Below are 23,277 nucleotides of genomic sequence, written 5' to 3'. Positions count from 1 at the left end.
CTTAACTTCCAAAAATTAAGTTTGAATTAAAATCAGCGTAGTTTCAGTAGTATTACTAAAAAAACCTCTGTTCCATTACACCTCTGCTCCCTCCCTTTATGTTGTCATTTTTACAAATTATATATGTATGCATTGTGTGCCCATTAATATAGATTTATAATTTTATCCATTTAAAAATTATATAGAAAAATAAAAGAGATGCAAAATAAAAATGCAACCACACTGAATTTTCTATCTTTGAAGCTACTTTACTGTTTATTTCTTCATATGGTTTCAAGTTATTGTCTAGTGTCCTTTCATTTCTGCCTAAAAGACTACCTTTAGGATTTCTGATAGAACAGTCTGCTAGAGATCGATCCCCTCAATTTTTGTTTATCTGGAAATATCTTAATTTCTCCTTTTTTTTAAAGGATATTTTTCCAAGATTCAGAATTCCTGTTTGAGGTGTTTTGTTTTGTTTTTTCTCCCAGGACTTTAAATGTGTCATTCCACTGGATGTTTGCCTCCATAATTCCTTTTATTTTTTAAGATTTTATTTATCTACTTGAGAGAGAAAGAGAGAGTACAGAGGGAGAGGAAGCAGACTCTCTGTTGAGCAGAGAGCCCAATTCAGGGCTCAATTCCAGGACCTGAGGTGGAGGCAGATTCTTAACCATCTGAGCCATCGAGGTATCCTTGACCTCCATAATTTCTGATGATAAACTATTATTTTTTGAAGTATCTTACATATTGGTTTGAGAGAGAAAGAGCATGAGCAGGGGGAAGAGCAGAGGAAGAGGAAGGAGCCGACTCCCTATTAAGCAGGGAGCCTAATGCGGGACTCGATTCCAGGACCCTGAGACCATGACCTGAGCCAAAGGCAGATACTTAACCAACTGAGCCACCCAGGTGACCCCTGGCTGTTATTTTTATTGAGGATCCCTTACTCATAATGAGTCACTTCTCTCACTGCTTTCTTTCTTTTTTTTTTTTTTTAATATTTTATTTATTTATTCATGAGACACACAGAGGGAGAGAGAGGCAGAGACACAGGCAGAGGGAGAAGCAGGCTCCATGCAGGGAACCCGACGTGGGACTTGATCCCAGGTCTCCAGGATCACGCCCTGGGCTGAAGGCGGCACTAAACCACTGGGCCACCCAGGCTTCCCCCTCACTGCTTTCCAGATACTCTTTGTCCCAGGCTTTCAATGATTTGACCATAACACGTGGATCTCTGAGTTTATCCTGCTTAGAGTTCACTGAGTTTAGTAAAAGTATAAATTCACGTCTTTTATGAAATTTGGGGAGTTTTAGCCAATGTTTCTTCAAATATTCCTTCTCCCCCTTTTCTCTTCCTCATTATACTTGAACTCCCACTATGCATATATTTGTTTTTGTGATGGTATCCTTCAGATCTATTAGTTCATTTTACTTCATTCTTTTGTCTTTCTGCTCCTCAACCTGAATAATCTCAATTGACCTATTTTCAAGTTCACTGATTCTTTCCTCTGCCTGTTGAAATCTATTGATGAACATCTCTAATTAATTTTTCATCCAGTTATTATACTTTTCAGCTCCAGAATATCTACTTGGTTCTTTTTTATAACATCTATTTCTTTATTGATCATCCTAATTTGTTGAGACAATAGTCTCCTGGTTTTAACTGTCCATAGTTTCCTTTACCTCTTTGAGACTATTTAAGATAATTAATTATTGTCTAATGAGTTCAACATTTAAGCTTTCTTAGGGCCATTTTTAAAAATTTTCTTTTTCTTTTTTCCCCTTGTTAGTGAGACAGACTTTTTTTCTTTGCCTGTTTCATAATTTTTGTAGAAAACTGGACATTTTAAATAGTTTAATGTGAAATGGAAATAAGATAACTTTCCCTCTGTTGGGTCTGTTGTTGCTACTTATTGTGGGTTGTTGTTTCTTTGTTTAGTAGTTCCAAATACATTTTGTAATGCCTGTATTCTTTGTCATGTGTGGCAACTAAAATAAGTGTTTCATTAGCTTACTGGTAAACTCATGTTTTGTTCAGGTATCTTAAGTACTTGGAGTCAAAATTAAAAAAAAAAAAAAAAGGAAAGAAGGGGAAGGAAAGGAAGGAAAAGGGAAAAGGAAAAGAAAAAAAAAAAACACTCTTCTAGTTTTAGCAGACTAACTCTGTGTTGAAGTATTCCTTCAATGCTTACCCAGGCTGTTTACAACTCTGCTTCTAGTTTTAATTGTTGCCCACACAGACCCTAAGGTCAGCCAGAGATAAAAGATCAGGGTTTTCTTGGGTCTTCCCTGAATATGTGCCTAGCTTAGTCATATGCATGCCCTTCTTGATTCTCCAGGATATATAAGAGCTTTGAAAGCCCTTTTTTCCCCTATGTATCTCTTCTTTTCCAGGCATTTTGGTCTGTCTAATGTTTATCTCAAATGTTAATTCACAGCTGCAGACGTGGTGGCAAGACTATGCCTTTAAAGGCTTTCAGTAAACACTGCCTCTAAGTGGTTCCAGCTGAGTGATTGCTCAAAGTCAGGCAAAACAAAGACAAGCCTTTGTGCTGGTTCTTTGAAAACCCATCAGACAGGTCAAAACACTGAAACACAATTCTCTGAGAATAAGGTCCATATTGTTTTTTCTGGCACTAGCAATCTGCACCACAAATACACACTGCTCTCCTCATGGCCAACACTGATCTGGGGGCTAGAGGATGGCAAGTGTGCGATTTATAGTACCACAGTGCTCTCCTAATACAATGCAACAGACTCTTCATTAACTTTTCCCCTAGTTGTTGTCTTTTACTAAATTCAGATTTCTACAATTCTGACCAATGTTTGCCAACCTTTTCTTGTGGTGGGACAGAGCCCCAGAGATCCCTATTTTACCATTTACAGTAATATCATAGTTCTTATATTTTCAAAAAATACATTTTAATATCAAATATGAAAATTCTGCTTTTAATTTCCTGTTTATTTTGCAATAAAACTCACATACAGCACCTTAGTCATTAAAATGTAAACATAAAACAATTTTAAAAGAATGAAAGGTGCTTACCATTCTTCAAAAGAAGTTTCAAACTGTCAAAATAAAAGATCTCAATAAGAATCAAACTTTAAATATCTCAAAAAATAATAGTAGACTTAGCTTATATTTGAAATCACTGATAGAACTCTAAGTACTACTTTACATACCCCATTATACTTTTGTCAAACGATGTTCTGCTATTTCTAAAACAGATATATACATTTCTACTACCTAGTCCTTTCATTATTATCCCCACCTAATTGTTCCTACCTTCATCTGTGTTTCCAAATCTCATTCCTTCATCAAAAGCCTGTTCAATGCCACTTATTCCCAAAAGACTTTCCATATAATCAGAGGCACTTTATATCCATTAAATTTTAATACATAACCAAAGAATGGAAAACACTCGGGTAAGATCACAAATATTTGGTTTCCCATAGTGTCCCTCTTTTATTTTAGACTATAAACTCTATGGTAGGAGTCATGATCTACAGATATATTCTCAGAGTATCCTGGGCCATTAGTGACACAAAATACCAAAAACACAAGGAATACACAGTTATAATTTTATGGGTTTCTTAGATAATCCCTAATTCCAGATGTTAGGTTGGGCACACATGATTACTTCTTTTCAATTCCCATGTCATACCAATATTTCTGGAGAAAAATATATGTCAATAAAATCATTGTAACATATATTATACAATTCCAGATAGAAAGAAATCAGATGGATTATCAGTGAAAATAAAGCAAAGAAAAATATAACTCAGAAGAAAAAATGAAAACCATTTCAGGAGAGGTAAAAGGCTTCTCTGTGGAGCACATGAATGTATGTAATAATAAGTAGGTGATAATCAAAGTAAAAAACTGAAGGCCTGCCTGTGGTGAAGCAGACAAGTCATTGCTTTCCATTCTCAAAATCTAGAACACATGGCTGAGAAGTTGTTTTTTTTTGTTTCGTTTTGGGTTTTTTTTTTTTTTTTGTATTTTTGGGTTTTTTTTGCAAAAAATATTTTTAGTAAAGTATAAGATACCTAAAGTAAGGTCCACATCTCATAAATGGACAGCCTGGGGAATTTTCATAAGGTGAATGCACCCTTATAACTAGCAAGCATATCAAGTAGATGCCTTCTTGTCACGCCATGAGAAGACCTCTCTGGCCACACTGGAGACCCATCTAAGACAGAAAGGCTAAGAATGGAAGCTGTGGTTCTAGAGAGAAACAAAACAGAACCTACCTAACTAGCAGAATCTCACATAGAAAGAAACTAGTGTGTAAGAAAAAAAAAAAAAAAAGCTGGTGCATCAATGCATGAAAATATTTTAAGGAGTTACAACAAACTCAAATGTACACTTATTTAAATTAAAAAGCTGCCTAAACACATTACCTCCTTTTTACAAAGAACTCCAGTATAAATTTTTATATACTGGATAAAAGTCTTTGATGTAAGCAGGCTCTGAAAGCTGCTAAAAAAACAAATAACAGGGATCCCTGGGTGGCGCAGCGGTTTAGCGCCTGCCTTTGGCCCAGGGCGTGATCCTGGAGACCCGGGATCGAATCCCACATAGGGCTACCGGTGCATGGAGCCTGCTTCTCCCTCTGCCTGTGTCTCTGCCTCTCTCTCTCTCTCTGTGACTATCATAAATAAAAAAAAAAAAAAAAAAAAAAAAAATAACAGCAACAACAACAACAAAGCCAGTAAAAACTTATGCTTACAACCAGTAATCAGTCTGGTCCATCATTTATAAATACAAAAAATAAAAAAGAGTATACAAATATTTGAGGAATAATTAAGAACATAAAAAACAAGAGAATTTACTAAAGATATAACAGAAATGCTGGGATGCACAGAAGTGAATATAATAAAAAATTCAAGACATATATATATATACACACATATATATTTCTCCAAAATATTAAAAAAAGAAAGATGAAGTTTAAGAATGTTATCCAAATATGAAAAGGACTGAAATAAGTAATCATTTCATTACCTATATGAATGAGAATTTAGTTTATTGTAAAATTTACATTACAAATCAAAAGGAGTTAGACAAGACAATGAATGATATTAGGGTAATTTAAACAATTATTTAGAAGAGGTAAAGTATGTGCCTCATGCCATAAAATGGTAAACTTCAGATGTAAAAAAGCCAAAGTATAAAAAAAGAAGTATTGAAAATAAGAAAACATTTTAATAATCTTGATATGAGGAAAATTTTGTTAAACAATACAAAATTTGTCAGATAATGGATTCATTTTACATACAAATTTCCCTATGAAAGAATACTATAAATAAGTTAAAAATTAGTACAAGCAGAAAAAAAAAAACTGTAACGAACAGAAGAAGAGAGAAAATGAGATAGAAGAGATTAAAATGCTTCTATACATATATAAAAAATAACAAATACAAAAAAATTTTTGGGAAAACTGTATGAACAGAAATTAATAGAAAATTAAATTTGAATGGGCAGAAAGCATAGAATGCTCAATTTATGCATGCCAACTGATCTATATATATATTTTAGCCATATCTATGAACATGTACATACAATTACATATACACAAATATATGTTAAATATATTAATATGTAAAAAACAGTAATTTAACATTAAACTTACATTATGTTTTCATAAATTTGCCCATGTCCCTCATTACCTTATATTTAGACCTCCCCTCTAAACTAGTTTCAGTATTTGCTACACTACTGAACTTTTCTTGTGTTAACAGTATAATAGATTTATTGGGATCTAAAAAAACTTTTGAAGAGATTAAATTCATCTACAAAGTTTAAAAAATGCAGTTGTTTGAAATCCCAATGGGTTTTCCATGTAATATGACGAGTGTATTCTAAAATTTGTATGTACCAAGAATAACCAAAGAAGTAAAAAAAAGAAAAAAAGAGGGAACTACCATAGCGGATACTGAAACATATTATGAAGCATGTTTAGTAAAATAAGGTATTGTAACAGAGAAATAAAAATAACCAGCAGAATAATGGAGTCAGGAATAGATACAATTATATATGAAAATTTGATATATGATAGATAATGCACAGCTGATTTCTAAGAAATGACTGGTTTTTCCAATAAAATTAATGTTACAAAAAATAATTTTTCATATTTTTATGAATGAAAATAACGACCTATTCCATTCTCTGTGTATACACACACACATACACATAAAGCAATTCCACATTGTTTAAAAAATAAATCTTAAGCAAAAATATTTACTATTTCAGAAGAAATATAAGAAAAATTTTAGGACTCTGCAGTATGGAAAGAGTTCTTAAACAAGATGCAAAACATTTAAAATAAAGGGAAAGTGATAAATGTAAGTACATTAAAATTAAAAACTTACTTTAACTAATAGATATCAAAAAGTAAAAAGTCAAACTGAGAGGATAAGTTTAAAATATATATAACAAACTAAAGATAGTAATTTGTTCCTACAGGTCTATAAGAAAAATACAAATAAACTCAAAGAAAATGCACAGAACTAAACAGGCAGAGAAGAGAATGAGCATTCAATGATTATATTATTAGTTCCTAAACTAATTAATAATTAGGACTTTATATAATACTTTTCTAACAGAAATTTCATAGATTAAGGCCCAGAAGTTAGAGATAATCAAAGCTAGAGCAGAATGCTGAAGGGACATGAGTTTCTTGGTATTGTCTGAGGTAACTAATGTGATCTCAAACTAATCAGTCATCTGGCAGCTTGAGTAGGACAGGTAGGCCAAGACAGCCTCACTCACAAATCTGGTGGTTTGTGCTGGCTACAGGTTGCGCCCCTCTCTATTTTGTCATTCATCGTCAAGGAGGCTATATCAATTAGGCTTTTTTACAGGGGAAGCTTAGAGGAACAAGAAAGTGACAGCAGAGGCTTCAAGGTCTCTTGAGACTTTGCTTAGAAGTTGTATATTTCTTCTGATACATCTATTGTTCAATGCAAATACCAAATCCAGTCAATATTTAAGGGTTGGGAGAATAAAGTTTGCCTGTAATGGAAGGAGGTATAAAGGACAAAGAGCCATTTTTAATACCCCATTATCTTACCTTGATCACAAGAATATACATGCTGCCTATGTACAAAAATTTTCGGACTTAAATATAAGTGCTAAAACCATAAAACTTCTAGAATAAAACATGACTTGGGAGTTTGCAATTCTTAGACCTAACACCAAAAGCATAAGCAACAAAAGAAAAAAATGAGAAACTGAACTTCATCAAAATTAAAAACTTTTATACACCAAGGGACATTATAAAGAAAGTGAAACACAACCTACACAAAGAAAATGTTTGCATATCATATATTCATATAGTCTACGTCTGTTGGAAGCTTTGCATTAGCTTCTTCCAATTTTGCCAATTGTTCTTCAAAATGTTTTAATTAAGCTTTATCTTCAAGATGCCACATTAATTGTATATTTCTCAAATAGACTTCATGTTCTAGACACAAATTTTATCTCAATTAAAACAATTAAGAAAATTGGAATAAAATATGGACTTTAATTAGCAATGATGCATCAATATTGATTCTTTAATTGTAACAAATGTACTATCCTAATGTAAGATGTTAAAATAGGGAAAATGTGGTCAAGAGTATATATGAAATCTCTGTATTATCTTCTCAATTTTTCCGTAAGTCTTGAACTGTTCTAAAATGTTTATTTTAATAAAACAATACTATTTAGGAGAACATAAAAATGGCTGAACTAAACGAAAGTAAATTGGGATCCCTGGGTGGCTCAGCAGTTTGGCGCCTGCCTTCTGCTCAGGGCGTGATCCTGGAGTCCTGGGATTGAGTCCCACATTGGGCTCCCTGCATGGAGCCTGCTTCTCCCTCTGCCTTTTCTCTGCCTTTGTCTCTCTCTCTCTCTCTCTCTCTTTGTGTGTGTGTGTCTCATGAATAAATAAAATCTTTAAAAAATAAAATAAATGATGTTAAAGAAAAAAATAATATGATCATAGCTTTTGAGATATGAGGGTAAACCCAATCAGATTAATTAATATGAAACCCCAAAGTTCTTATGGGAATTGTAACATTTTGGACTAAAAATCAAGATTTAAAATGCAAAGACAATTCCAATTTATGGCAGTGTTATAGATGAAATTGTGTCCTCCTAAAATTCATATGCTGAAACTCTAATCTCTAATGTGACTGTATTTGAAGATAAGAGCTTTGAGGAGATAATTAAAGTTAAATGAAGTCATAGGATGGGGTCCTAATCCAATAAAACTAGTGTTCTTATTTAGAAGATGAAAAGATACCAGAGCTCGCTCTCTCACCATCTGGGCACAGAAGAAAGGCCATGTGAGAACAAACACAGCTGTTTACAAGCCAGGAAGAGAATCCTCAGTATTGTCAACTGTGACAGCACCTTGATTTTGGACTTCCAGCCATTAGAACTGTGAGAAAATAACCCTTTGTCTATGTATTCCAGTCTGTTGTATTTTTTGACAGTCTGAACAAACTAATACAGAAAAAAGGTTTGGGATAGTTACTCAGGTCTATTTCTTATGGAAATATAAGTACTTCTCAGAACCAAGAGCTCAGAGAATAAAGCAGAGACAAGAAGAACCACAAATTAGGGAACTATCTTCAGAAAGCAGAACTGAGTTCTAATCAAGATTTATTTCTTACACTTACATGTTGCTAGACCTAACACCATGTGCCCTCATAAATTTCAGAATTTTGGGCACCAGTGAAAGTTATGTCTTTAATTTCTCCCCTTTTTTTCCCCCCCTTTTTGAATAACAGTGTTTATTGTGATAGCTTTGTCCATGCTTCACCGTTTGCTAAGTGTGCAGAAGTATTTAATATTGTTTAATTCATAGATCCCTAGGTCAGAAGAAACTGAAACCAGAAAACTTCATCTGTATCAGATCTGCTACAAAACATAATCACGGTCTCTGATACCATAATAGAATAATAGAATAAAACTTTTGGAGAGTTGGTGATTATAGTCTTCAATTGGATGGGTTATTAATCATGTTGCCAATGGACTGATAGATTGCTACACAAATTTTCCCTAAAGAATCACATCTCCTGGCATTCTTGTCTTAATACTCTACTGCATTAACAGAAGTATTGATTATGAGTATTAGTATTCCCATTGGGATATGTACTCCTAGAACACTGTCCCAGAGATGGGTGTGAGGCCATCTTAATCAGCATTTCTAGCTAAGTTAGCAGATGTGTACATGCACATGATTGGCCCCAAGCAAGATCTTACAAAATTGCCCAGCTGAACACAGAAGAAATGCTCAATGATAACCAAATAAATGCTTGTTTTAGCCACAAAGTTTTAGAGAGAGACAGAGTAACAGTATTGTGTGTGTGTGTATATACCAATTCATATATATATACCAATATATGTATATATACCAATTCATACAATTCATATATATATATAAACATATATATATATATATACCAATATACAGAAAAAACAATGATTTATTTTTCTGAAGATATTTTCATTAGAGTAATAAGGAACAATGATTCATTCTTCTGAAGATATTTTCATTAGAGTAATAAGGACCAAATCCAGATTATAATGAATAAGTGAGTAACTGGGAGGTGAGGAAACAAATACTAAATTTAGGCAACCCTTTTCAGATGTTAAGTAAAACAGGAAAAAAGACAAAAAAAAAAGGATATATTTAAAGGTATGTATGGGACTAAAAATTTTTTTCTTAAAAACAGGAGAAACAAATATTTTAAATTTTAACAGAAATGAGACAAGGGGCAAAAAAAAAAAAAGAAGAAATTTGGAAGATGAATACAAACACCTCATGGAACAAGATCCTTAAAAAGCTGAAGATGGAATGCAGATGTGGGAAGAAGCCAATGATGGGGGAAGGAAATTTTCCATGGAAGGACCAAAGGAATAATATTTGTGGACAAGGATATTTATAAGTGGGATAACAAGAGTTTTAAGCATTTCTGTTATTATACCTCCTATTTTCTTTAGGAAGTAGGAGATGAATGGTAGTAAGGTAGAAGATTTGTAGATCTGAGCAAAAGAAGCATGAGTAGCCACCAGAGAATACTAGAGAAAATTCTGGTTGACAAACAGAATAATTTCAAAACACTATTATAGGTTCCATTGAGGTTGGAAACAATAAATGTATAACATCTCAAATTGGGATTATTGTGTAATTTTTCTCCGGCACTATTTAGCAGCCTAAGGTGTAGGAGTAGAGATGGCAAACCATCAGAGAGAGCTCATCAGAGATGTCAGACTAGAAGGATAGTAGGATAAAAAAGTAAGAAAAACAGATATACCAATTAGTGTTTTAAGAGACAAATCCATTTGTCAAGGAAGTAAAGGAAAATGGAGATGCTAGGAAGGAAAATAATGGATATTCCAGGATTTGAAGTGTCCTTAAGTTTCAAATGAAATACAATAGAATTAACAGAATTAGAGAACTCAAGATATCAGTAGAGTCAGATGATTAAATATTACCTTTCAGAATTGAAAACAAATATAAAATGGTTTAAGCACAGCAAAAAGTTAACAACTGGAATTACAAGTATTTTAACAAACATCTTTTTGGTCCTCATAGCTCACATACTCTCAGGAATCGATGATACAGCATGGTGGAAAATAGGATGTTCTAAGATCTCAGACACCTGTCTGGATGCTAGCTCTGCCATTGACTATGTAATGTTGGGAGAAGTCAACCTCTGGAATCAGTTTCCTCATCTGTAACTTGGGATAATGGCAGTTTCTAATTCACAAGGTTTCCATGAGGTTTCAATGAAATCATTTGCATTAATTGTTTAATACAGCCTAGAATATATAGTAGGTACCTAATCAACATTAGCTTTATCACTATTATTGATAAAATATTGTTATTTTGTACAATAAATTATTTATATATTTTAAAGAATGATTTCTAAATACTTTCTATGTAATTCTTTCAAATCATGGTAACATTTTAATGATTTGTATTGGTTAAATGAAGAAAGAATTTTCAATGCAGTAGAGATCACTTCAAATTAAAGTCATCTATAGGCAGTCTAGAAAAAACAGGTAGAAGAAAAATAAAACAAAATCTTTTACTTGTAATGGGGATATATGAAGGTAATTATTTCCATTATATTTCCATATTTTCTCGTTCTTTGCAAAAAGATACAGAAAGTGTTCACAGTAACTCTACTTTGGAGAATTTTCTTTTCAAAATTCAAAATTACAATTAAACTGCTATAAATGCATGGAAAGCTGATGGTAGATTCATCTCTGCTAATCACAGGCTTTACAGTATTCATTCTGACTATAAATATGGAAACCACCGTGATTTAACTGGCAAACAAACCATAATGGTTGATCCAAAAAGATTGATCTTTCACTCATTTAATGCAGTCCATACCAAGGTAGATGACAGCTTTACAATTACTTACAGAGCTTTATCTAATAAAAGATTAAGATGATCCTGACTAAAAACAAACAAGCATCATCCCCAAAAGAAACCTCACAACCATCTAATAGTAGCCCCCAGCTCTAGGACACTAATCTACTGTCTCTACAGACTGGCCTATATTGGACATTTCACATTAATAGGATCATACAATATGTGGTCTTTTGTGATTATGGTAATGATTACACAACTCGGTAAATACACTAAAAACCACTGAATTGTACACTGTAAATGACAAACTTTATTGTATGTAAGTTATATCGATAAAGCTGTTTTAAAAATCAAGCCAGCTTATAGAAAAACATAATTGACAACTTAGACAAAAGTGAAAAAACTGCAATTAAAAAAATAAAAACTGTGGGCCTACAGAGGACATCACTTTCTTTCTCTGTTTGACTTCACATCAATCCCATCATAAATGCACCCCTTGCAGTCCCCAAGAAAAACCCAACAGGCAAAGACAATGCCTAGGACTATAGACAATGAATGAATAAAATTGAAAAATGTGAAACTCCTCCCAAAGGTACAATCAGCTGATAACTTTCATTGGATAAAATGCTTTTCAATGGTAAAAATGTTGAGAAGAAATGTCCTTTTTCAGCATTTTTCAGGTATTCTAGAATTATTAAAATGAATCCAGATGCACATTTATAAAAATTTGATATTTTCTCAGGATAATTGTAAAGTTTTTATACTTCTGACACAAGTAACCCACTCTTTGAAACTAGATTTTATGCTTAGATTTAACTAATTCTGAATTATGATCTACAGGAAAATATAATACATCATCTTTCCACAAAAACCACATGAATTTACCTTTTTGGAAATAACAGATCCTATTAGCTTTTGTTTATCAAAAAATCACAGGCTCTATTTTTAAAATTTCCTTTAAGTGCAATTTCTTAATTTTCTTTAAATTTTTCAATAAAGACAATGAATATAAAGTTGTCTAACTACTACTACCAAAAGTTCATTTTTCCAAGTAGTATTGGAAATTTCTTTTTATGTATGAGTTTATTCAGAAAGAAAAATTCATCCTTTTAAAGAAGATAGGTAGCTACCATTTCATTCCCAAAATAATAATTCAAATATAGTAAAAGCCTAGTCAATAGTTGTGATGACCTATACAAAAAAATTTAGCGTAAAATATACTCTATATAGTCTTAACAGTTCAACACTAGCAAGTCTAACTACTAAATATGTAGTCAAAGCAAAATATCATTTTTTTAAATTTAGAAAACAGAAAAAGCCTAAAATAAGTCCTGATTTTTTAAAAAAGTGGTTATGAGCATTATTTTCATAACTAATCTTTCAAATAGTTTATTTGTATATTTACTTGTAAACACATTATTCTCATTATACAGTTTTAGTCTAGAAGTATATTTATCTTACATTGTTACTTGGATATTTCATGTTGTCAAAATACTAACATTCCACATCAATGAGAATTAAGGCCTTCTTTTGCCCTTAGGGATTATAAAAAAGAAACTGAAAGGGGCTTTAGAGTCAGAAGGAACTTGACTCAAATTCCATCTCTAATTCTTACTACCTGTGTGATGATACATGAATTACTTGACTTTCCTGTTAGGATTTTCACCTATAAAGTTGGATTTCTGTAAAGTACAAATACAGAAATATATATTTGGTAAGTACATAGAAAATACTTTTTTTTTTCCTTTTTTTAAGATTTATTTATTTATTTGAAAGAGAGCATGCACAGTGGGTAAGGGCGGAGGTAGAAGGAGAGAGAGAATCTCAAGCAGACACTGTGCTGAGTTCAGAGCCCAACATGGCCTGAGGCAAAACCAAGTCAGATGTTTAACCGACTGTATCACCCAAGTGCCCCTAGAAAATGGCAGATGTTTGGTAAGTGGTAGCTCTTTCTATATTGGGTGGATAGGTGTCTCAGATGTATCTAGAAAAGAAAGGTTCTGCTTCAGGTCCTCATTTATTTTTCCATTCAACAGATATTTATTGAGCATCTACTATGTATCAGGCTAGGCTCTAAGCTAAACGCCAGAAGACAACACTAAGCAAGTGACTCTGGTGCTGGCCTTCATAAGGCTTTTTTATTTATTCAGCTGGCTCATCTTCATAACACATTTACATGAGAAAAGCTCTTTTTTTCAGTTTTTCTGAAGAAAAGCTATAGAATATCTTGTAAACTTTGTGAATTATTTTATCAAAGGTAATCTTTCAGCTGGCCCATTATCCATAGTGTTTAACAGTTTATCAATTGTTCAGAAGCCTAATTGAGACTGGGTAAAAAAAAAAACAAAAAACAAAAAAGGGTTTTGATAACAGATGGTGTGTTCAAATCCCAATTCTATCTTATGATCTTGAAAAGTCTCTCAACTATTTGTTATTTCCCCAACTACCAATTAGATATAAGAATAACCATTTAAAAATAGTTTTGAGGGGCACCTGGGTGGCTCAATGGTTGAACATCTGCCTTCTGCTCAGGGCGTGATCCCAGGGTCCTGGGATCAAGTTCCACATCAAGCTCCCCACAGGGAACCTACTTCTCCCTCCGCCTATGTCTCTGCCTCTCTCTCTGTGTCTCTCATGAATAAATAAATAAAATCTTTTTTAAAAAATATTACAGTTGTTAAAATAGCTACTATAGTATAGCTATTACAATCATAGCTATTGGAATTATTTACTAAAACACCTATAAATCTATTTTCAATACTTACAAAATATGCCTAATCATTAATTAAAACACATGTGAAGTATACAGCATATCAAATCAATAAAGATTAATTATCTTCTATCTACTTAACAATATTTCTCAAGGCCGAGGATACTGTAAGACTTATGACTCACAAAGCATTTTCTGAAAAGTTTGGAGAACCAAAGAAGAAACAAAGATAAATAGAATATATATAAATAACTATAATACTACTATAAAATGATATAAACAATATTATAGAAATAACAATAACTAATAAATATTGAGTGCATATCATATGCTAGCACTGTGTCCACAATATCATTATGTCCGTTTTTATCTAAGGTCATAGAACATTTGCTCTAAAGGTTGCAATTTTAAGGACTGCACTCTAATGCCTCTTGAAGGAGACATCACCCTACATCAAGTATCATGACTGCCCCTTCAGAACTTTCTCAGAGCTAGATTCAATAATGGTGATGAGGGAAGAGAAATAGCATAGACAGATTTATCCTCCTGTTTGGTCAATATAATTGTGTACTAATGGCTCAGAATAATCTTAATAAAGGTATTAGAAGTTATTTATCATTACTGCATCATCTTCTGAAAATAACTGAAAGTTACATTGATTTCAAGATTGAACTCCCATAAGAATAATAAAATCAAACAGGTTGAAAAGACAGAATCATTACATTCTCTTTCAATAGACCTATTAAGTATTTCTTTAGAACAAAATAACTCATTAAAAAGGGCACGCTGTCCTTTTACACACCAATTTACTCATTTAATCATCTAATCAGTTTAGTCTCCCTAAAAACGATGTAAATACTATTTAATTTGCTAGTCAAGTTGGCTTATGGAAATTACTACTTAGCATGATTGCCTCTGGATAAGGAACAAACAGGTAGGGGAAAAATCTATTTAGTAAGGTCATTTCACCTTTCTGAAGTGAGAATAACAAAAACATGTCTAGATTAGTAAATTACACAACTGAGCAAAGATTCTATAAAATAGTCCAAGTATCATTAAAAAAATAACTCCCTGGATTCTTTAAGTAACAGCCCTTATAGGCTCTATAGAACTTGCAAAAATGTTAGCATTTTAGATCTTACCCATTTCAAATGTTCTTGTATTTTAGATTCCAAATCTTCAATGTGTGAAATCATTTTGTTGACACATGGTGCTGGGATGTTTACTAAAGTACAGCTTTGACGTCGACTTGGGTAGCTAAAGTAAATTCCTTTATTCACCCCTTAAAAATAAAGCAGACAGGAATTAGTTAACAGGTACATACAAAATAGTAAAGTGTGATGTTGAGAATATGCAAAAATTATTCTGCTTTATTAATACTAATACTTTTTAAATTTTGTTAATAAATTGATAAATATTTCAGAAAGTAATAGAATGATATTAAAATTATATAATTATATGAAGTGTTCCATAATATCATGAAGTAATCATTGAAAAAAAAGAACTAAAAAAAGACAGAAAACCAGTCAATCCAATTGTTTCTAAATAGTTCTTGAATCACTTAAAAAGTGACTTTGAAATATATTTTAAGTTTTCCCTTCAAAGAGAGTCCACACCTTCCAGTGTAAATAATATCCAACCACTCATGCACTGAAGAAGTTCTTTAAATCCAGCATGAGTTTCTCTGGCTGAAAAAAAAAAAATAATAAAAGCAGGTCCCCTTCATCCTTATAATAACCTCATTTTCTACCTTCCATTTCTGAAAATTGGAGTCTCATGCAAAGAATGATTGATGTTCCTACTATAGCATTCAAGTTGTACTCATCATAAAATCCACTCAGTCCGATGTGCCTCAGTGATTCTAATCCTGGCATGTCCCGAATCAACTGAAGGTTGCAGAAGCAAGCAAAGTTGTCCATGAAACTCCACCAAAGTGCTTACTTGCAGTCCTTTTGCCTCTAAGGACTCTATTGGGCTGGATTATAGCTGCAATCACTGATCTTAAATGCAAGACACAAAATAGGCTTGGTGCCTCAGTGAAAACAATGTGATGTCCTCATTTCAGCTGACCTTGAAGAACATAGAAGTTATGCTGTTGCCTCCAGACTGTGCTTTTTATTTCAGTGCCAACCAAGAGACGTAAATGTCTTCATTTGAACAGCAATTTTTAAAATATATTTTAAATAAAGTCTCATGATACCCCCCTCCAAAAACACAATCTGTGAAAATAGCTTATCTCCTTCACTTATAAAGTGTTTACCCTACCCCATATATTACATATACATATATATTTTTTAACATTTTTTGAGAACTAAAAATATATTCCAGTCATGGAACTGTGCTAAGTACTTTGATTACACATTTTATTTAATCCTCACAACAATTTGATGAAATGGATTTATATCTTGATTTCTCATAGATGAGGAAACAAAGGCTTAGAGAAGTTATATAATGTGTCCATTTCCACAGATCTGGTAGGTGGAGAGCTGAGACTGAAATTGTATCTCCTTGGCTTTGGAGTATAAGCTATACTTTGAAGGTTGTTTTCGTATTTTTAAAAAGATGGCAAAATAAAGACAGGCAGTCCTAAAAATATATTTCAGGGCATCTCAAATGCTTCACATTTTCACTTGTTTTTGAATTTTGACTGTTTCTTTAAGATATCAGTCCTGATGTTCTAATGTATCTTGGTTTGCTTTGACTATACTAAACACACATACTTGCTATGAACATTTTGTATTATATTCCATCTTTCCTCTTTGGTTCATACATAGATATGTATTTTCACCTCCACTTTAGTCATAGGACTAAAGAACAAGCTGATGAAAATTACATATTGATCTCCTATCCAATTATCTTGATAAGGGCATGCTGCCCTTCCCTCTAGAAATAAGAAAGTTTTTTCTTTTTTTTTTTTTTTAGAAATAAAAGTTTTAATATACATTTAACAACCAGGCAGTTGTCCTTATACTCAAAACATTTGTTTTGCTTCATTAAATGTGGAGAAAACAAGGATAGTAAGGACTCATTTAACATTTTTCCACATGTGCTACTCTCAACCTATTATGTGAATGCTAATTAATCTCCATAGCACCCCATGGTTTAGGATTAACATTTTACATATGATAAAGTGGAGAAAATGAAATACTATGAAGTTAAAATTGGCACTAAAGTCTGTAAAGACATGACATCATAAGTAGCACAACACAGAAACAGAACTCAGGAGTTATTATCACTGTTTTTATTCTAATATAGGCATAGTATAAGTTAAAACTTTCCTTTCTGTTTCTTTTTAATTTCACTCAGTTTAAAGAGATGCTCTAGATTACTAAACTAGATGTCCACATTCATCCATTTTTTGACTGGAGTGTTAACTAACTATGCTTAAGTTAAAATGACTCAGTCTCTAACCTCAGATTTCTCATTTAATAAATGAATGGTTGGTGGGATGTTAAAATATCATTTTCTGTAAAATTCCATGATACAATAATGATTTCAGTCAAACATATTGATAGAAATCCTCTCCATGAAGCCTGTGCACAAATGGTCAGGGTGAGTCTTTATTTTTATTATTATTTTTAAGATTTATTTACTATTTGAGAGGAAGGGGGAGAGTGGGAGCCAGGCGCAGAGGAGAGAGAATCCTCAAGCAGAGAGAGAAGTAGGCCTCTGATCCCAGGACCCTGAGATCAGCACCTAAGTTAAAATCAAGAGTTGGACCCTTAACCCCAGGCTAAGTCTTTAAAGACTTAATCTCAGACAATACTTTCATCCTCTTTAAACATCTGCCCAACTTTAACTTCCCTGCTCAGAATCAGTGCCTAAGAGGTAAGATCTTCCTGGATGTAGGCTACAGTTGAGTTTTGTTGAGGCTCTGCAACATGAAACTTCCATGTGAAGAAAAATAACTGCTGATCGTGTGGACAAATGAAATAAAAACTATGTTCATAAACTGCCAACTCTCCTTGCCCAGTGAATGTGATACTTATGTAATTTATTCACCAGCCCATCCTTCCTTCAAATATGTGGTTACTTTATGTATATCACCCCAATTATTATATTTATATCTGTACTTTTGCATAAAACCAAGCATATACCACTTTTAAGTTCATCAAATGACAGACTGAACTGCTGCTAGAAAAAAATCAATTCTCTTCAGAGAAAGATAGCGGAATCCAGAATCTTCACAATGTACTATACAAATATCCAGTATTAAATCATACAAAGAAAAAATAATAATAAAATAAATCATACAAAGAAACAAGAAAGTGTGTTTTAAAAGTCTAGAAAAAAAAATCAGTAGAAACTGAAACCAAGTTGACCCAGACATCGATATAGCAAAAATTTTAAAGTAGTTATTATAGACATGCTCAAAAAGGTAAGGAAAATAAAATATGTTCACATAATTAAAGGAAAATATGGTCTTAATAAGTGAACATATAAGGAGTATTAATATAAAAATGAAAACTACGGCAAGACCACCTATGTGCTATCTACAAGAGACTAATTTTAGACCTAAGGATACCTCCAGACTGAAAATGAGGGGCTGGAGAACAATTTACCATTCAAATGATCCTCAAAAAAAACTAGGCTAGCAATCCTTCTATCAGATAAATTAGATTTTCTATCAAAGACTATAATAAGAGATGAAGAGGGACACAATACCATATTCAAAGGGTCTATCCAACAAGACCTACCAATTATGAATATTTATGCCCCTAATGTGGGAGCAGCCAACTATATCAATCAATTAATAACCAAAGTAAAGAGATACATAGATAATAGTATGTTAATAGCAGGAGACTTCAACATGGCACTCTCAGCAAAAGACAGATATTCTTTTTTTTAAAGATTTATTTATTTATTTATTTATTTATTTATTTATTTATTTATTTATTTGAGAGAGTGGGGGGCCAGAGACACAGGAGGAGGGAGAAGCAGGCTCCATGCCGGGAGCCCGACGTGGGACTTGATCCCGGGACTCTAGGATCATGCCCTGGGCCAAAGGCAGGCACTAAACCACTGAGCCACCCAGGGATCCCCAAAAGACAGATATTCTAAGCAACATGTCACCAAAGAAACAAGAGCCTTGAATGATATGTTGGACCAAATGGATTTCACAGATATTTACAGAACATTCCATCTTAATGCAACTGAATAATACACACATTCTTCTCAAGTGTACATGGAACTTTCTCCAGACTACATACTGGGTCACAAATCAGGTCTCAACGGATACCAAAAGACTGGGATTATCCCCTGCATATTTTCAGACCACAATGCTTTGAAACTAGAACTCAATCACAAGAAAAAATATGGAAGAAACTCAAACACTTAACGAGCATCCTACTAAAAAATGAATGGGTCAACCAGGAAATTAGAGAAGAATTAAAAAGATTCATGGAAACTAATTGAAAGTGAAAGTACAACTGTTCAAAATCTTTAAGATATAGTAAAAGTGGTCCCAGGAAGGAAATACATCACAGTACAAGTCTCCCTCAGGAAACTGGAAAAAATTCAAATACACAAGCTAACCTTGCACCTAAAGGAACTAGACAAAGAACAGCAAATAAAGCCTAAACCAACCAGAAGAAGAGAGATAATGAAGATCAGAGCAGAACTTAATGAAATAGAGACCAGAAGAACTGTAGAACAGATTAACGAAATCAGGAGCTGGTCCTTTGAAAGAATTAATAAGATGAATAAACCCCTAGCCAGTCTTATTAAAAAGAAAAAAAGACTCAAATTAATAAAATCATGAACGAAAGAGGAGAGATCACAACCAATACCAAGGAAATACAAATGATTTTTTAAAATGTATTATGAACAACTATATGCCAACAAATTAGGCAATCTGGAAGAAATGGATGCACTTCTGGAAACCTACAAATTATCAAAACTGAAACAGGAAGAAGGAAAAAACTTAAAACAGGCCAATAATCAGCGAGGAAATGGAAGCAGTCATCAAAAACCCTTCAAGACACAAAAGTTCAGGGCCAGATGGCTTCCGAGAGTAATTCTACCAAACATTTAAAGAATACCTATTCTACTAAAGCTGTTTCAAAGGATAGAAATGGAGGGAATACCTTCAAATTTGTTGAGGCCAGCAGTACCTTGATCCCCAAACCAGTCAAAGACCCCAAATAGCCAGAGGAATATTGAAAATGAAAACCAAAGCTGAGGGCATCACAATCCCTGACTTCAAGCTGTATTACAAAGCTTAAAGTCAGCTCATAAAGACAGTGTGGTCCTGGCACAAAAACAGACATATAGACCCATGGAACAAAACAGAGAACCCAGAAAGAGACACTCAACTCTATGGTCAATTCGTCTTTGACAAAGCAGAAAGAACATCCACTGGAGAAAGGACAGTCTCTTCAATAAGTGGTGTTGGGAAATTTGGAAAGCCACAATCAGAAGAATGAAACTCGATCATTCTCTTACACCATACGTAAAGATAAACTCAAAATGGTTGAAAGATCTAAATGTGAGACAAGAATCCATCAAAATCCTAGAGGAGAACATAGGCAACAATCTTTTCGAACTTGGCCACAGCAACTTCTTGCAAGACACATCTATGAATGAAGGCAAGGGAAACAAAAGCAAAAATGAACTACTAGGACTTCATCAAGATAAAGTGTCTGTAGAGTTTTGAAGGAAACAATCAACAAAACTAAAAGACAACCTACAGAATAGGAGAAGATATTGACAAATGACATATCAGATGAAGGGCTAGTATCCAAGATCTATAAAGAACTTAGCAAATTCAACACCCAAGACATAGACAATCCAGTCATGAAATGGGCAGAAGACATGAAAAGACAGTTCTCCAAAGAAGACCTACACATGGCCAACAAGCATATGGAAAAATGCTCCACATCATTTGCCATCAGGGAAATACAAATCAAAACCAAAATGAGACACTACTTCACACCAGTGAGAATGGTTAAAATTAGCAAGTCGGGAAACAACAAATGTTGGAGAGGATGTGGAGAAAGGGGAGCCCTCTTGCACTATTGGTGGGAATGCAAACTGGTACAGCCACTCTGGAAAACAGTGTGGAGGTTCCTCAAGAAGTTAAAAATAGATTTACCCTATGACCCAGCAATTGCACTACTGGGTATTTACCCCAAAGATACTGATATAGTGAAACATCCAATGTTCATAGCAGCAATGTCCACAATAGTCGAACTGCAGAAGGAGCCTCGATGTCCTTCGACAGATGAATGGATAAAGAATATATATATACAATGGAATATTACTCAGCCATCAGAAATGACGAATAGTCACCATTTGCTTCAATGTGGATAGAACTGGAGAGTATTATGTTGAGTGACATAAGTCAATTGGAGAAAGACAATTATCATATGGTTCACTCATATAAGGAATATAAGAAATAGTGAAAGGAACTATAAGGGAAAGGAGGAAAACTGAGTGGGGAAAACTTAGAGAAGAAGACAAACCAATGACAGACTCTGGGAAACAAAGTGTTGCAGAAGGGGAGCATGGGGGGATGGGTTGACTGGGTGAAGGGCACTAAGGAGGGCACTTGATGGGATGAGCACTGGGTGTTGGCAAATTAAATTTAAATAAAAAATTTTTTAATGAAAACTATGAAAAAGAACCAAGTGGAAATTCTAGAACTTCAAGGTATGAAATTTTAAATTAAAAGATATATTGGTAAAGACTCAGTCAGTGAATGTATAGATGAATTGACAGAAATCATCCAATCTGAAGAACAGAAAGAAAAATGAAGAAAAAAAAACAGATCCTCAAAAAGCTGTGGGACAAAAATCAAATAATCTAACATGTGTAAGGTTAAGGTTCTTGAAAAAAAGAAATTTGGAGTGAAAAGTATTTGTAGAAATAATGGCCACATTATTTCATAACTTGGTAAAAAAAAAAAAAAAAACTTAGTAACACATGTAAGCTCAGTATATCCCAAACAATTAAAATATCAAGAGAACTAACTATATCTGGGAGTATCACAGTCGAAATACTAAAAAAAATAAAAATAAAAATAAAATAAAAATTAAAAGGAATTCTTTAGAGTAACCAGAGAACAAAAGGGAACATGACATAAAAGTAACATAGATATGGACTGTTACATTTCTCATCAGAAAAAAAAAAATGCAGGCAAGGATATAATAGAAAAATATCTTTAAAGTGCAAGCAGGCAGGTAGGAAGACAGGAAGGAAGAAAGGGAAGAAGGAATGAAGAGAGGGAGAAACATTAGAGAGAAAAATAATAAGTTAGACTTCAACAAAAACAAAACACTCAACTCCTCAAAAAGATATTATAAGAAATGAAAAGACAAGCAAAAGAATAGTAGGAAATATGATTGTAAAGTCGGAACATGATTGGAGAATTGGAAATTTTAGTTCCATTCCAAACCGCCAGGGAAGGGAGAGGGCCAGGAGGCTGAATCAGTTGACAGTGTCCAATAACGTAATCAACCATATCTATGTGAAAAAGTGTCCATAAAAATCCAAAAGAAAAGCTTCCAGGTTAGGGAATACATGAAGATTCGGGAAGAATACAAATTCAAAGAGAGCATGGAAGATCTGCACCTACTTTGCTTTATACATCTCTTCATCAAGCTGTTCCTTTTATAATAAATCAGTAACCCAGTAAGTAAAAATGCTTTTCTGAGTTCTGTGAGCCATTCTAGTAAACCCAAGGAGAAGGGGTTCATTGGAACCTCTAATCTATAGTATTTGGTCAGAAGCACAGTTGACAACCTGGGTTTTGGATTGACCTCTGCAATGGGGGAAGAGGCAGCCTTACAGTACTAAGCTCTTACCTTGTGGAATCTGACTCTACCTCCAGGTAAGTAGACAGTATCAGAACTGAGATGAATTATAGGACCTAGATGGTATTCAAGAATTGTTTGGCAGTGGGGAAACTCCAAGCTCACACTGAATTAGGTACTGAACCTTTTTTTTTTTGGTACTGAACCTTTTAATTACCTTGTGCCATCTCTGCTATTACTCTCTGTAACCATTCTTTTCTGTTGTGTTGTACTAATTGGCTTATAGTTATATTTTACCTGGCTTGCAAGATTATACATTCCATATAAGGATCATTCTTAAATAACTCTATATCCTACTAGCACATGTATATTTCTGTGTCTGTTTCATAAGCCAATCATTTGATATTTTAAAAAGTGTGTCCCAAACTATGGCAATAAACTCTAAGCCAGAAGTTTA

At 33.4% G+C, this 23,277-nt stretch overlaps 1 protein-coding gene across 10 annotated transcripts in view; it reads right to left on the bottom strand.

The window, feature by feature from the left end:
* Nucleotides 1-23,277, bottom strand: part of CCDC178 (coiled-coil domain containing 178) — a 426,023-nt gene that overhangs the window by 358,920 nt on the left and 43,826 nt on the right. For all 10 annotated transcript variants that reach the window (XR_007412090.1, XR_007412089.1, XM_025429202.3 and 7 more), the window contains 2 exons: nt 15,210-15,349; nt 3,026-3,048 (listed from right to left, as the gene is read on the bottom strand). Coding sequence is in view for 8 of the 10 variants with exons in the window: in XM_025429202.3 (XP_025284987.1) it covers nt 3,026-3,048; nt 15,210-15,349 (163 nt within the window). In the remaining 2 variants the exon portion in view is untranslated. The remainder of the gene's footprint in view (nt 1-3,025; nt 3,049-15,209; nt 15,350-23,277) is intronic.

Source organism: Canis lupus, chromosome 7, assembly GCF_003254725.2.
Source record: "Canis lupus dingo isolate Sandy chromosome 7, ASM325472v2, whole genome shotgun sequence".
In the NCBI taxonomy this organism is placed as follows: Eukaryota; Metazoa; Chordata; class Mammalia; order Carnivora; family Canidae; genus Canis; species Canis lupus.
The sequence above is the reverse complement of the archived record's forward strand: the minus strand, read 5'-3'. Positions and strand labels throughout refer to the sequence as shown.